The sequence below is a fragment of the Phymastichus coffea genome, unplaced genomic scaffold, assembly GCF_024137745.1.
Source record: "Phymastichus coffea isolate CEN01 unplaced genomic scaffold, Cenicafe_Pcof_1.1 PCOF00114, whole genome shotgun sequence".
In the NCBI taxonomy this organism is placed as follows: domain Eukaryota; kingdom Metazoa; phylum Arthropoda; class Insecta; order Hymenoptera; family Eulophidae; genus Phymastichus; species Phymastichus coffea.
The window spans coordinates 521,909-539,514 of record NW_026706925.1 but is presented as its reverse complement, the minus strand read 5'-3'; the positions used below and the strand labels follow the sequence as shown (position 1 = coordinate 539,514).

Sequence of the window (17,606 nt, the reverse complement as noted above, 5' to 3'; positions counted from 1 at the left end):
TATTTAAAATGAAAAATGTAAAAAATTTATGCATAGTTAAGATTTCATAAGTGCCTATTAAATTTACTTGTCAGAAGGGGGCTGTGCAATTTATTATAACGGTAAATTGTTTGTAGGAAGTAAATTATCTAAAAAATCTGATATAGGGGTGATTAATAGTTCGTAACTATAGAAATAATCGTTTGTAATTTTATGCAAATATACGATTTATTTACTTATCCATTAAACAAATTTAAATCAGGAAGCAGATGTGGATAAGGTAAAAATATGAGGGTTTGCAATAGATATTCCACTTCGTTTTTTTTAACTACAATGTAATTTTTTTATTTTTAAAGCTCTGCATTTCATGTATAACTATAAAATCGTTAATGCACTTTTGAAAAAAAAATTCTTCTACGCAAATATTAGTCGAATTTTTTTATAAATTAATGGTAGTTACTATAATGTAAAGTTATGTATCATATGGAATTTTTCATGTGAAACACATTCATTGTGAACTTTTACCTATCGCTTTAAATAGTATGTTTAAATTCTATTATTTTTTTATAAAAGTAATTCTAATAATCTTCCAAAAATACTAACAAACTAAAAGCGTATTTTTGACTACATATTTTCTAGGCACCGTTTGGATTAAATTGCTATCAAAATGAACTGAGTGTCAGTCTGATTTGAGTACTGGACCCGGATTTTGTGAACCGATTTGATGCGTGTACAGTGGTGGTTCTTTGATTTTGAAATCAAGCACATATGCTTGTTCATAGATCTTCAATTAAATAATAGAAAACACAGGAAATTTACGTAAAGTTATTCACTTTTAGATGAATTTTAATTTAAAAATACAGTTTGTTTGAAATATTTATACTAATTATACTCATTATACTTTTAATTTCTTTAAAAAATTATTCTAAAGTATGATTATATCCTGTAAGTTTTAAAGTTTATTACTGTTTCTATAAATTAAACTTTTTTTAATGATTATAATGATTAAAAATACTTTGATTCGGATTATATTTGTAATGTGAAAAGTAATGGAAAAAGCATTATTATGATATTACAGAGAATTTTTAGTTTAGATGGATATACAATTATTTAATTAAAAATGTAATGGCTGAAATGCCGTTTATAGGAAGCAGAATATATAAGAAATCTGATATGGTGATGATTGATAGATTGCAACTACTGAATAATTGCTGGTAGTTTTATGCAAACACACAATTCAGTCATCAATCAAAATTATGAAAATCAGGGAGTCTATGTGGATAAGGTCAATAAATGAATGTTTGCTAGGTACAATCTACTTTTTTTTTCTTATCTTTATTATAATTTATTATTTGCATTATACACTCACGGCCGCACACTCGGTCCACGTGCGTGTATAATTCACGCAATATAGACACACATATTAGTGGGCTTAATATTTGGATGGGGATTCCTGCTTCATAAACTATGGATTTTTTTAAATTTGCACGCGCTATAGGTCGCTTGAGCTTGCTTACTTTCTTATTTAATCACACGATTATCAATCTTAGTAGCGAATGATATGTACACAGTTATCACACATAGAGAATTATTTTTCACGTGGAAACGACTGTACGTTATGTTTATTAGAAATAGTTATAATAATATAGAGCTTTGTAATAAATTGTGTGCTACAACTGAGATCGGTAACGCGAACTGGCTAACGTATCTCCAATCTTGGTTTTTGGTTGTTTGGTGTTTCTGCGTATGATTGCACAATAACGCAATATCACAATATACATTACACATAAAATACATTTGAAACATAATAAAGCGCAAATAGCAAAATTATTTGGTGAATATTCGATTAAATTATGAAAATATAACATTTCGTTTTTATTTCTCTTATCTATCTAAATCAGATTATTATAATTTCTTGATAAATTTGATGCTTTGAGTAAATTATCGTTACTCAAATTCCATCATATAAACATTTGAACTTATATTATGCCGAAGATTAAGAGCTTAAAGCTTTGTTTAATATTTCTGTTACTGGTATAAATAAAAGTCACAGATTTAGATTCGCAGATTGACTTCAATTATATATGCTTATCTAAAAAGCCAGCAAAAATTTCTCAAAATTTCATTGATTCTCAATATAATAGTAATCACCACATTATATGATATATAATTGATACTGATATGTCTGTTTACTTTCTCTTTTTGTAAGTCTTGCTTAAGTGCACCATGATAATTGCGAAATTTCGCATTTATTCTAAAAAATCCTTCAATTAGATTTGTTTCCATCCATGCGAATGCTATTAGTTTTGAAACTGTTATTTTTTAAGAATAATTTTTAAATTGGTATATTGACTTCAGTATAGAGTTGCCAAGTTCTTTTTCTTACAATTACAAAATAATCTAATTGAAGGATATAGTGGATTACGTTTTATAATATTTAAAAATACTATGTAACGGTGTATCACACCTTAAGAAACTATAAAAAACGATTATCTTCATCTATTCTACCACCTTTGGGAAAACTTTCTACGTTTCACACTAAATTTTATCAATTAGAAACATAACGTTGAACTAAAAAACTCAATAATAGTTTTTTCGAATTTATTTCTTAAATCAAATTTAATCAATCAATGCGTATATATATTTAATTACCGTATTGATCCAATCACATTTCAAATTTGAATATAAATATTGCAAAAAGTTTTCCACAAAGGAAAGTCAGCGTGCATCTTATTGTTAATATTTCAATTAACTTAATACAAGACATCAAAGAATCTACATATTACAAGTAAACCGACTTTATCGCGTATCCCTTTGCCGCGATTTAGTCATCAACATACACAAGTCCGTTGATACCCGTCAACTTCGAAGAAACTTAACTCGTGACTCGCGTTCTGTTCCAGCTGATTGATTATATTAACGTGCAATGACACATACCTAATGAGTGAAGAGTTAGATAAAGCTCCACAATATATCATCGATGTTATAGATGTGTCAATATATTTGCACACTTATTATTTAAAAGTTGAATCATTGCGTCAATATACTTTAATCTCAATTTTAATATCACTAGATTTTTTATCATTAATCTGATTTTCATCATTAAATATGCTTATTTTGCGACTTAAATATTACGTTAGTTTGTTTTTCTTCAATTAACGTTTGAATCATGTCATTTTATGGCTGCCAGTTGTTGTTACTGCCATTGTGACTGATGTCAATATTATACTAGGTAGCTGTACCATGCCATTACCTGTACCGTAATTCAAACGGACATCGCTTAGCTCGAGTTGCATGATTTTATCTTTTTTTTTTCACTTTTGTTTGTTTTTCGATTTTTTTCATTTTTTGAATGCTCCACTACTGTACTCTTTATATAGGGAGTACCTTTTGACTACGATTGGTTAAATATGTTCGCTTCCTTCAGCGATATATGTATGGTTCCATTGGCTTGGACTATATTTGACTAGAATTATCTTCATCCTAAAATCATAAACAAAAATAAGAGAGTAATTGACAATCTTGAAAGTTCATGAAAGTTCAGTTTTTTCAAAGTCGGTTTGTATACTTTTCATACATCACACTTATAATCTAATCTACTCTGTTTAAATACTGTCCCATTAATATTATCTCACGGGAATGTACTACTCACTATATACTACACACACATATAATATATTGATAGAGCATTGGAACAGCCCGAGCGCGAGTTTGAATTTCGAAATTTCGCGTAAAATCAGACTCGATTGTACGTTGTGACAATACGCCGGCAAAAAATCGTCAAGTCTTTGAATCTACTTTGGCTCTCTCGATTTTTATAATTTTATTGCATCTTGCAACGCTTACTCTACTTGTGATAAATTACATACAGAGAAATTAGTGAAGAGACACTTAAATTTTATTTGTTGTGAGTTTCTTTTGCCCATTTTCTTTGTGAGCTTTTTTTTGTCGAGCGCCATTGTTGCAGTATCCCACACAAGACTTATAATGCACAATGAAAGATTGATAAAGTCGATTACTTTTCAAGATGTAAGTATTTGATAGCAAAATATTTATCTCACAAAAATGGGTGTGTACTTTTATTATCAGAAGACAAGTCTTATAGCTAAAACAAAAATGGAATTGAGGCCTCGACAAGAAATAAATCCAACCTTCAGATTACCGGCAAAAATAATTATATTTCATTGTCAACGTTTTGTATTTTATTCGATTCCAAAGTAGAATTGTATCTAAACTTTCAATGATTATATTCACTCATTTTTTATAATTCAATAGGTTTCGTGGTGAGATGTATTAAAAGTGGTCTAAAACATTTATAAGTTGGCAAATAAATTTTTTTATTTAAAATTTATTTATTATTTATTATTTAAAATTTTTTATTTATTTATCTATAAAAGCAAACGTTTTTATAGATCAAATGACAATAATCCAGTCGAAAACTGCAAGAAATGTTAGTTTGTAGTTATCTTCTCATTCTTTCAAAATTTATCTAATTTAAAAAATCATATCTAATAATTGATTTTTAAAATCTAATATGAAAAGAAAATATCTCAATAAATAGCCTGGTATAAATGGGCATATTTGTTTCAACGACATATTTGGACGATACTCGTAGCATAAAAAATACGAAGATTTTTTTAATAAAAGAAGGTCTTATAAGCTAATGTCATAAAAAAATTATCAATTCGACTTTATCTTTCTAAAATAATCGGCTCTCAGGTGAATTTTCTTTATTATATATGACGTTCAATACACAAGTCGGCCAATATTCATTAATTTAAACAAATCTCATTGATGCCGGGAGGATCCTCAAATTCCATCTACAAAATATCCACTACATACTAATATGTTAATAAGTTTCTTTACGTATTTGAAATATATATTTATATCAATATAATAATATATAAGATTCAATTAATTATATTCATAGTGATATGTTTTACCTTTTTGTTATTATAATTACGATATGTTCAATATATTAGAATTATTTTCATCATCATCACATTGCTGTTCGTTTCTAATTGATCGAATATTTTTTTGTTTGTTTATATTATAAATTTTTATTTGAATGTGAAATTACGTTGTAAATTTTTCAAACCTTTCGATGAGCAATAACGATTGTGTATTTCTTGTATCTATTGACTCTGTACCTGCATTATAAGCAGTAACTAACATTAATTTATTAATAAATACATTGTATACTTTACGATATGTCTTTGTAGTTGGATTGGCTATTAATATTTTGTTCAAATCTTCCATTTTTATCACGCCTTTTAAGCATTAAGTTCTTATATCTCTTTTACTTTGGCGACCTGGATATCATAAAATGCTGGAACGTTTGGCTTTGTTTTTTGACTAACTCTGTGGTTCTCTAGAAATAACATTCCTAAAATTGCTGTTACATAAATAAGGAAGGTCTAAATTTCTATATTTTACTTTTCTGGGGTATTTTGAGTTTTCAAATACTTTTTTCCTTATATTTTTTACGATGTTGAGAGGAGTGACATCTGTATAATTATTTTCAAATTCTATTAAAAATTTTTTTAAGTTAGTTTCACATGTATTAGCAATAAAGATTATAATTTCAATACGGGTTAAAATATTACGTTCAATGATTGTATATAATTTAGAATATTTTAATTTTTGTAAATTGTGTCGTTCCTTTCCACAGAATCAGATTGGTAGAAAAATAAAAGATTTTAGCAAATAAGTTAACAATTTTTTCAGGACATCAAAATTATTACTATAAATATCATAAGAATATCAAAAATAATAATATGTAAAATAACAATTTACGAAAGCGACCAGCTATTAATGTCAGCTGCTAATTAATCTGTATCAACTTAATCCCTAGACTATTTAATTAGTTGCGAAGGTACACAGTTAAGAACTTCATTGATATCCTGGTTCAGTAATTTGACAGTCGTAGCAGGAATAGTAAAGAGGATTGTCGGGTTCAGCACAGTAATAAAGCTGAAATAAATGTTTCAGACTAGTGATTGTCGAAAGATTGTTTGAAGCTTAATATTTTGTTGGTTCTGATTTGAAAAAAAAAAATGTATTTTTCATTTTAAGCTTTTTTCGCTTTTCTACACGGAGTTAAAAACAAAACCCAAAGCATAGCAAATTCTGTCAAAAAGGAACTCGTAACGAAACTAATCCCAGTTGAAAGGTTGTTAAGAAATCGAAGAGTAATCTCGTAAGAATAGCGTGACGGATGGTTATTCAGCGTTGAAATCTAATGAAAGAAGCTTATTTTCCGAATTGAAGTATACAAATTGGTAAAAAATAGACATTAGACAAAAAAAAATCTGTCTGATCCGTAATAATTGCCCTTATCCTCATCCCGCAATTTATTTGTTCTCACTTTACGTGTAGTTAATGCAATCGTCGCGCCAATTGATAGCTTATCTCATCTGATTATCTTTATTCCACTGCATTTGCTCTATACTAAATAGTTTTCAGATATTTATAATACAGAGCTATTTCATACACAATATATGATTTTCTTCAAAGTGTATAATGTATTTAATTAATAGAGTCTTTCATTTTTATCTAAAACTTTGTATTCATCTAAAAATTGATCGCTGTTATAATTATTAATTAGAATCAAAATACCGACAAGAGAGTCAAAAACGTGCTACAGGTTCGGTTAATTGTAAGATATAATCACAATAGTGATTGCTTGATCATGATGTACCACGGTCACCGTCACGTTACGTTTTATCATAAATTTGACTCAGCGTCGTCGACGTCATTCATGAAACCTGCTTTTATAACATTATTAATAAATCTTTATAACATTTACTTTTGACGATTACGTGTTCAGAATATCAACTTCCTTGTATCGATTGTTCGTTATTGTAACCGTGTATGTCTACTATTGACAAATCATCGAAATCATAAAATTATAAATACTTTTTATTAACGTCGATAGTAGATCAACACGGTCGATCAAGTAACGAGCCTTTTCATACGTAACATTTACCATCTCCATTTCATCATCAGCTCACTCCAAAACACATCACTGACAATTATAACACGTCGCACATTCAGTGTTCATATCTCGTATAAATGATTCACATCCACGCCATCCATCAAATTAAACCGCTACGTTATCGCTTTTTCGTTATGCCATTCCTGTTGATGCATACATATGTGTGTTTGCAAGTCACCTGGAGTAGAATACAAGGTGAAGGTCGTTACACGACTGTAGGACTAGCCAGCATCAAAATCTCGAACTCGGGACTCAAGCACTCCTCGAGAATTCGCAAAATCTGGACAACTTTTGCAATTTCTATCAGAGCGCCCGAGTGGGAACATTCGAGATTCGCATACCAAATGCATTCATCGAGAAAAACTCATTCTCGTCCAACACCACGTACGTCGACGAGTTCTGTTTTTCCGGTAGATATATTCACCACAGATCTGTAGATACAGATCATCGTTGACCAATAACCTGTTGCGTACAAGCTCTTGCGCCTCGGTCGGTAACATTGCGATCGCCAGTGTTTTCACTCCAGCATGATCCCCATGCTTGTTCTGAGTGTTTCTTGTGGTTGAGTGTGCGGTGGCATTAATTAAGCTTGAAAATGGTAATTCGGCATCGGGTAGAAAAGGGAGCTGGTCGATGAGCTGTTCTCACTCCTGGATCGTGGCTGGTTGCGTCGGCACGCGCGTCGGACTTGCTCATGATGGTTAAAAAACGCGCGGCCGAGGCGTCGAGCCGACGTGTTTCAAATGCATACGTTTCCATTAGTCGAGGAAGCCGGTGTCGACAAGCTTTTCCAGGAAGAACCGCACATCGCCCAGCTCCGAATCTTTGATGCCGAGAGATTTGAGCATGCCAATGTCGCCGTTCTCCACTGCCATGAAGACCGAGCGCAGATGCTCGAGGTCCGAACGCATCAGGTGCAGCGCTGCCCCGAAGTCCTCGATCGTTTGCGACTCTTAAAAGAGAAACAAATGACATATGATAGTCTTTATCGCCAATTTGCGATAGGAAATCGTTTGTACGATCTTCAAACATAAATACGAGTACTTAATTTTTTTTTGCGTGCTACATATTTTCTCACTTTTTGGTAGCACTCATATGTCTAAAGGTCTCTTTTCCTAATATTGTGCAAGATAGTGAACAGTCGTATATGCTTTAATAAGTGCTGAAAAAGATAATATAATGGGTACTTAAAAAAATGAAAGTTTATGATGTGGTGTTATACTGTGATACTAAGATGCTAAGTTTTGGTTTAATAAACTTTTTTAATTAAAATGAATACAAATGAAACCAAAAATACGTTTGCCTCTTGACAAAACAAGCCATTCTATCGAGAAGGTTAGAATAGGTATACAGGAAGCATCAATTTAAAGTTGGCTTAATGCAGGTAATTCGTTAGCGTTTGAAAATCATAATTTGAATAGACTCTTCTCGACACTTTCTCGGCGTACAGAAGCAACACAAAGGTAACGAGCGTAACTTAAAATAAAAGCAAAGCAAAGCGTAAATTAAAAAAAAGAAAAAAACGAATGAGTGTAGCGCGCGTTTAAAGCTACAGCGATACACACACACACATACACACACACTTATAAGACGAAGCTTACCCGATAGGGCGATGGCGACCTTGTTCACTCCACCGAGAGGCGCGAGTGCATCCCTAGCTTTGCTGCCAAATAACTTCTCGAGGTAATTTGGACCGTGACTTGCCAGCAAGGCTTGCAAGAAGCTCGCAGTCTCTTCCACAGGTGGTCTTTTTGCTGCAACATTTCCAAATGCAATTTTTGGAATGATTCCAGGTTAACTAATTTCGAAACATTCAATTTTCGATAGGTCAAAGATAGTGAAAAGATTGGTTTTCTTTTTACAGTCAAGATTTAAAAATGTATGTTATTCCAACTTGGAAATTGCGTTGGAACCCAACCCACAATTAAACTATTTGTGGGTTTAATTGAGAGACTGCCACGGTTAATTTTGAATAATGAAGGTCGAGTCTTGTACGACGGACTAATTTTGTTGTGGAACATTAATTGTGAAATGTTTTCGTAATTGAGTGTAATCTCATTCTAAATGGACGCCTACATTTTCCACATTACTCAAAATAGGAAAGAAGCTTAGAAAATAGAAAATAAACCTCTGAATTTTCCGTCGGAGGAAATGAATCGCTTGTAGAATTTTACGTACGATTTTACGTAAAATATACTTATCGTTAATGTATGTTTAAAGTACTTCACGAATACAGATACGATAATTCAATGGAAAGCTTTTAATCCAGAATGGATTATTCAAATTCATGCATCAGAATATTTTATCGCAATATCGATGATAAATTTATAGAGATGCTTTAAAAAAACAATTCAAGATATTTAATTTACCATCATGCACTATAACAGATCGATATCAAAATAATCTAGATCACTTTCACAGAAAGTGTTTTTTGTTTCACAGGTTAAACATTTTTCTCAATATTGTTAAACATCTTTTTATATTCACAAAACAGAATGATTATGGTAATTTATTTATATCCACGTATGCGTCGTTTTGTACGTGTGTATATCTTTTTTGTACGCGCTACGTGGCGCCGTTAGCATATTTATTTTCCGACGGCAGCATCAATGATTCACACGGGGAATGAAAAAGGACGTGACTTATGTTCGACCTACCTAACGAAATCGAAAACGTCTATGAGACAATACTTTATTTTTTATACGGGATCTCTGACGGGTAGTTTTTTTCCGTGTTATTTATTCAATTAATATTCGTCGTCAGTGTGAAATATTTATTTTTTACACTGTTTCCAAAACATCCTGCATATTTTAATAAAATCGTTAAACATACCCGCTATAAATAAGCTTCTTGTTGTTACCGAACAAGCACAGATTTTACGTTTGCATTCAAAACACTTGTGTTATTTCCTACTTGATTTTGCAACAAGGAAAAAAATATTCAGAGCAAAAAGCATCTCTCATCGTTTGTAAGCTTTGCGCGGGGCGTTAAATAACATGGAGGAAAAAAAATTTCAAAATAAAAACTAAGTGAAAGTTACCGTGCGAGCTCCAGCGCGGTCATTTGGATTTTCATTCAGCTGTATAAAGCATTGTTACCCCCATAAAACGAGCAGTCCGCTTTCATTTTTTTTTTCAGATCTTTGTTATATCGCTGTTCCGCCAACTGAATGCGTAGACGCTATTTTTGCAAATGAGAATAAACGAGGCTATTTTTTCCTGTTGATTTATGTAAATGGGAATAATTTGCGTGACTGCATCATTGATTTTTGCACTTCTAATCTAATGCCGAATTTTATTTATAAAATTCGAAAATGTCGAACAGAATGCTATCTTCATAACGAATTTTGAAAAATAGAAAAAAATTTGTCATAGTGGCAAACATCAGCGAATTGTTCATGAAATCAGTCTTTTTTTATTGAAAAATTCATCAGACCTAACAAAAGCCGCTTGCGTTGCTTATGAAATTTTTCGATTAGACTCAAACAAAAACTGTATTGGAAAAACGGAATCGACTGCAGGTCGATATTGGATAGTCGAACACCAGGAAACAGTTTCAACGTATGTACTTTGCGGACAGCGAGGAAAAAAAGTTTTGTAACGATATTTCTGGCTAATGGTAACACGGTTTCGAAAAAAAAATCTCAGTTTTTTCGGTCGCGCAGTCGTATCTGACTTTATTTTTCACCGCAAAACGCTTGTAGTTATGTGTCGTGCAAATGGCAGTTTTACTCACACGCGTCACGAGCGCGTATCTAAATGCGCATGGCTGAGAATGATTTTCTTTCTTGTCGCAGTTGCGCGTAAGAAATGCACATTGTTCGCTAGTTTTGTTGTAGTTGCACGGCTGCTGCAGAGCAAAAATACAATTCAGTGAAATATGAGAGTTTGCTGGCTTTTGTTAAGTTATTATTCATTTTTTGCAAGAGAAAAGAATAAATTCAGAGGAAAATGCTTGACAAAAGATATGCGTAGGTATTTGGATATTCATGAGTATAAAGCAACAAAAATGAAAATTTAAGAAATTTTTTAATTGCAATCTGTAAGAGTAATTGTTTTAAAAATAATAAGGTTGAATTTCAATTAAAGCGAGCGTCCAGGGAAATGCTTTTTGTTTACGTCAAAACATTTTTATGCTGGAAAGATATTACAAATAAATGAAAGTTCCGTTGGTGCTTTGAATTTGAAAAAGAATTATCATTCTGCGATTATCATTCGAGAAAACCTTATTCAAAATATATCAAGATGCAATGCGAAGTAAATTCTTCCTAGGTTGCGTAATATATAATAGTCACGCAAATCATAATTTTCTTGAATTTTTCGTTGGAGCAAGAAGCAACTTGTCTGGAGACGCATTTCGAATTCCTAGTGGTGTATACGATAGAACGCCTGACTAGCTGTGCGAGAGAGCGAAACAAGATATTGAAGTACCGCAGGCCACTTTACCAGTACATGTACTTTTACTGCCAATTAAAAACTTGACGCCGAGTTTCTCATTTTTTTTTCTTTTTTCTAACGACAGGGCTTCTCTCATTTTACTTATGATCCCCGTTATTTCATATTGATTAATTTTTTTCTAAATTTGTATACCTATATTTTATGAATCTATTTTTGGGAAGTGTGTCGCGATTAGATATAAATTACTGTTTAATTAAATCGAATCGTCTGTGCTCAAATGTTTTTATCTTTTGATATAAAATCAACTATGTAGTAAAATTTGGCAAATATTAAAAACGATGTAGAATATGAAAATCCTTATGATAAATTGGTTCTATATAAGCTATTGTAATTGTCGTTTATTTGTTGACATCGACCGTAAGACGGTGCATAGAACTGCAATCACACAAGTAGAATTATGAATCAAGTTTATAAAATGAAAAACTCTCTGACACTTTGACGAATAATATCTCAATAAAGTATACATCTTTAAAATTTGCTTTTTCCACTTTTCTGAAATTGAATTTTCAACTCTTCAACTCTATCTACTTAAACATAATTAATTTATATCAGTTATGCATAGCTATTGTTTAGATTATTTTTCAAAGTGTGCTCAGTCACAAGTAAGACATTGCCATACGTAACTTATCATACAAAAAAAGCACACTTCTTTCATCAATATTGATTTAAAAACTTATTTTCTAGCATAGCATATTACTGTAATCTTCCAAAATACTTTTTTAATTTAAAGTGATTGTGCAACTTCTAATCGAAATAATCTTTGTTGAAAAATGTATGCTTGTTCAGGTTTGAAAACATTTGAAAGTAGGTTTACACTATCCATCAGTAGAAACGGCACACATTAATTATCTACTTCTATTCAATGAACTTTTCATTCCAGCATCATCCCCTTTTCCACCCCGCAGTTAAACATTTCGCAGTACGCCCATCCCTCAGTACAAACAACAAGCATAAGCGTTAATTACAAAAAAATCCTTAAGTAAAATAGTTCGGGTAATTGTTTTCTCTCCCATGACAAACAGTGCAAGAACACAGAGAAGAGTCGTAGCAAAAAACAAAGATAAACATCGACTATCCTCGTTTTATTGACACAATTGTACTCGTTGTCTGACACATAAAACAGAAAAAATCACACGTACGCCGCCTCTGAGAGTTAAGGTCGTTTGAAAAATTAGATTTGAAATCGGAAAGTCGAGTAATTAACGAGTGTATAATCAAGGTCAGGTTTGCAGTCGTGATCGTGTCGTTGAGTGAATTGAGATTATACGACTTGGCACCTTTAAGTGCTTTAGTATGATGGATGTGTTTTGTTGCGTGTTATTGCAATTAGCTATTGTGCTATATAATGCTTATAGTTCGTAATTTATAGAAATCGAAAATTCGATGGGTGGCCAAATTCTTTCAAAAATGTTCACGAAGAAAAGCGAAAACGAAAATGGAAGAAAGTTAGAGTAAAAATTTAAGACGAAATAATACAGCTTCGCAATTAAGCCCCCGCCAATCAGCTGCTGCAATCAATGATTTACGAACAATAAGCGCAATTTGAATAACGTCCAAATTGCAACGTTGTAGAGTGTTTATTCGAATAATCGATTAGTGTGTAACGTTAACCAAACGGGAAGTCAATATTTTTCTTTCTTTCGTAAAAGACTAGCATCGCTGTTCATTAAGCTCAACAACAATATGGAATCACGCATTGCGAATCCTCAGCGGGAAACGTTGCTTGGAAATGATGTTGCGACTAATTTTGCGTGTACGAATTACGAATGCAGCAGAAGAGAAACGTCCAAATAGACCGGAAACTGGGTCACCACTTTTGCCCATTCAAAAGTACATACATTCTCGAAAAAAAAGCCAAAGGACCTTGACGCGCATATACATCGAGATCCTTTCATACATGGAATAACTTGAATATAATCAGTTGCCCGTATGTTTTTACGTAATCCTCTTATGGGCCAATTTTTGGCAAAACTCGTAAGGAGACTTGAGGGACTTGGCTACAGTATGCGGTCTATATCGGTGCATCGAAAAATGGCCTGTGAAAAACCCGTGGGAAATCGAAAGACAGAATATACTGAACTAGAATAAAGATTTAGTCAAACTTGTTATTTGTAATGCGATTGTCGATCGTCAACCATCATTCTAAAATATCTTACACTTTTAACGCAGTATTCACAGCTATCTCATTAAATATGGTACATGGGTGGTAGATCAAAAGCGAGAACGGCTTTTAATAAATGTTGACGTAAAAAGTTAAGAAAAGTCACTGATGCATTTATCAGTGCTAATTGCAATTTATGCTGTTGGTGTCACAACTGAAATGTTGTTATTGTTATTCGCGTTAAATGCAATAAAATCTAGTCGTACAATGTTGCTTTATTAGTCTATTTTTACCACCAAATTTTAGAAATGAAATCTTTTAATTGATACTTGACAAGCTTCTAACTAATTTTTATTGAAAGTTTCCGAAATTTTATTCGATCTCCAATCAATGGAAAATACTTTTTATTCGTCAATAAATCCACTCAATCACAACTGATACCTCGAAAAAAGCAGCATGTGTTGGCGCTTCAATAGCTCGTGTGCCGAAACGCAGTCGACCCTGAAATTCCCCAATGGTTTACGCAACTGGGATTACGTACGTTATATAGCTATGTACAGCTTGTATGTGAATATACGTGGGTGCGATTGCATACATGCTTCTACGGACGAGCTTTCCACTGTTAACGTTAAATTGCAAACTCTGTAGGTGCAGGTACGTCAGCTACGCTGTTCCCATTAGCGAAAATTTGCAATTTTGTCGTGATGAAATTTCGCCTGATAAGTATATGAAAATTCAGAAGCGGAAGTATCATAAATTATATATAAGTACAAGTTTCGCGGAAACTCTTGAACGAAATATTTTATGTAACTTTCTGAATACTATTGCACTAAAGAATTTTCGGGTAAGAATTATTGGAGTTAAAACGCGCAATAAATTTATTTTAATTCTAGCAATGATCGTGTTTGTAAAGTGCTTTTACAAAGGATCTTTGGAGAGCGAGATAACGATCAAGTTGGAACTTAAATCGAGACACAACTAATCTTAATCAGTGCACCGAGATTCTCGCATTAAAGGTATTTTATGGTAGATAATTGAGGGTCCATGCAAATTATTTACTGTTTATGGTTACAGCAGTTGCACCTTGTTCGCGAAGTACGTCTAATCGTTATGGTCACCAGCTTAGACCAATATTGTGTCGTAAAATGTCGTTGCTACGAATTGGAATTTTATATTATTTCGAAGGAAAATCAATGATATTTTCTTCGTGATATTTTCTTCATTCATATGCGCAATATTAATTACATACACCCCGAAGAATTTGTAGAGTTGTTCAAGTGGACATTCAAGATAATGGCTTAACCAGTTTTTTGAAAAACTAACGCATGCTGAATGATATATAATTTATCGATAAAAACTTTGACACGATAGATATTTCCACTAAAAAAAAGAAAAACAAGAAGCCAAAGAAACAAATTTTGTAAAAGCAAACTCCACATTATCCACGAGAAACCGTTATGATACATATATCTATTACATCCATTCGTTTATTCGCGATTGGACATTTTGAATGAAAATTTGTTTAGAGGTTTTCATCAAATAAGTAGATGGATTTTTAGGTAGAGAATTGCCTTAAAAGTTTGATAAATGTATGTATCCACTGTCTCTCATTGTCGAACGGGCTCTCGTAAAAGTAAATATCGAAACTAAAGTAGGGGAGAAGGTTCTTTGGTTTGACATTAGCTGTCGTTAGAAGGAAACGGAAGAAAAAGTAAGAAATGGCAGGTGTGTAATGTGCACTCACCGGCGGTACAAAGCCTTGGGTCCTCGTCGTAGCCCTCGCGGCAGTCTGGTGCGCCGTCGCACAAATACTGGATCGAGATGCAAGTGTTGTCCTCCGGGCATTTGAATGGCTTGTACGGGTGACAGACCTCGCCATCTAGATTCCCAGAGAAACAGAATTATACAATGCGTTCAATACTTAATGTATGCCTTTTCGTCCTACAGCTTGGCAACGCCCGTAGCTGTATCCCGGCTTTTTTCTGTGTTTTGTTTTACGTGGCTGGCATTACATAGCGGCGCGCTTGCTTCTGTACCAACGGTAAATAATCTAGCATTGGTAGTTTGCTTTACAACGACTTGCAACCAAACGGAAGTTTATTTTTATTTTTCAATTTTTTTTTAATTCTGTTGACAGTTTCGCAACTCTGCCGCAGGGGGATTTCCGTTTTGAGGAACGTCGAATCAGTATTCGCAAACCAATTTGACATTCCAGAAAAGAATTCTTTATGCAAAGATTTACAAAACCGTTTCGACGTGGAAACTTCATTTCAAGGAGATCCAACATTTATTGCGCTGGCTTCATCCTGCAAGTTTCTTCGTTCGACTTCCATGCCAAGTTAGAGCGTCCTAATTATGCAACAAGTAAATGTTACATTAAACGAATTAATAGAATGAAATGGTAATTTTTTGATGATATTTTCCGTTTATATAGTAACTAATGCATTTAAGCGAATTTCAACATGAATGAATTGAACATACATGAGCATCGATGAAAACTTTACAAAAATAACTGAGTAATTTGTTTAAGAGATTCACTTGCGATTCTAACAAAGAGAACTCTGTAGTTAGATTTTTAAAATATTGAAAGCGACAAAGCGTATAACAAGAGAGAAAACATATTTTTTTTTCTTAGGAAAGTTTGAATTTTCAACTCTTTATCTGGACTACAAGTAATTTACTGAAGTATTTGAAATATTTATCATTTGTCATCTCCTTGCGTTAGATGAGAAGGAAAGCTTAAGATATTAAATTCTAAGCCTGGTAGTGTTTTCATTAATATCTTGAAAAAAAAGCGTTAAAAAGGTGTTATTCGTACAAGTTTTGCAAAAATTTACAGAATCAATATCAAGCATAAACAGTGAAATTGTAGATGAATAATTGAAGGCTTGTTTGACTTTTCAAATAAAATGTTAGTCATTGAATATTTTTGCTGCCACACATTCGCAATGCCGAATATAAAGGCCTTTTAAGTATAAAAATATATAGAATAAACAAAAATAAAAAATGAAACGTTAAATCCCAAATACTCGCATGCAAAAGATACTGCGAACATGCGACAAATACCTTTAAAAAAGCCATATACATTATCCAGTGCCATGAAAATCCGGGATAATTCTCAAAATGAAATTATCTGCAGCAGTCGGCGTGCGTGAGAGCTTTACTCTGATTGTCCCGTCGAAATTCGTAACACGATATTTTTCACGAGCCGATTGCCATCAAATTTCCACGTTGATGTTTCGACAACCCCTAACGTATACATTACCGCTTGTCCCAAGTTAAAGAGTCGCGCGAACTGAGCGAAATTAAAATTGAAAGTGAATTATAGTTTATTAAAAAAAAAATAAACTGCTAAGTGTTGGAAAGATTATGACGTTTCTCATTGCTTTGACGGAATGAATATCTGAAAATTCATTCGTAAAGTATGAAGTACGTGCTTAACAAGTTCTGGAGAGAGATGAATTTCAATAAACTTTTGATCGGTATAAAAAAGTTAGTTGTATGAATTTAAATTTTTAAAACCATCGCTCGAATTTCTTTTACCTTTTTACACGCCAGCATTAAGAACCTACTCATCTTTTTTTTATTATTTTTTTATTATTTTCTTTTATTTTTATTATTTATTATTATTATTATTTTATTATTTTTTTTAATTATTTTTCTATCTTATGACTCTCAATGACCTTAATATTATTCCGAACGGAAAAATGTTCTACTTTTCACGGTAAAAAGTTACAAAAGTTCAAAATAAATTGAGATGTTACATTTAACTGTTGGAATTGAAGTAGATTGAAAATTATTTATGCAAAAAGTTCATGAATATCATTTACAAACTGACCTTTTTTTATTTAATTAGGCGTACTCAGACCACAAGAGGTCTACACTACCAAATACAAAAAGTATACATAAATAATATTTACAATAAAAAGAAGAAACGGGCGTTATAAGTTTAAATCATACTTGTTGAAGAATTTCATAATAATCTAAATCACAAAAACATTAAGACCGTGCAAAATAGAAGTCTAATCACAGTTGATTGAAATCGTGTTAATCTTAAGACTTATATACGAAT

General features: G+C 32.4%; 1 protein-coding gene across 1 annotated transcript in view; it reads right to left on the bottom strand.

Annotated features, from left to right (window-relative positions):
• Positions 1 to 4,715: 4,715 nt before the first annotated feature.
• LOC131670707 (prohormone-4) overlaps positions 4,716 to 17,606 on the bottom strand; it is a 31,261-nt gene continuing 18,370 nt past the window's right edge. The window contains exons 2-4 of the mRNA XM_058946533.1: positions 15,279 to 15,413; positions 8,578 to 8,730; positions 4,716 to 7,928 (exon numbers count right to left, since the gene is read on the bottom strand). Of these exons, the coding sequence (XP_058802516.1) occupies positions 7,735 to 7,928; positions 8,578 to 8,730; positions 15,279 to 15,413 (482 nt within the window). The 3' untranslated portion in view covers positions 4,716 to 7,734. The remainder of the gene's footprint in view (positions 7,929 to 8,577; positions 8,731 to 15,278; positions 15,414 to 17,606) is intronic.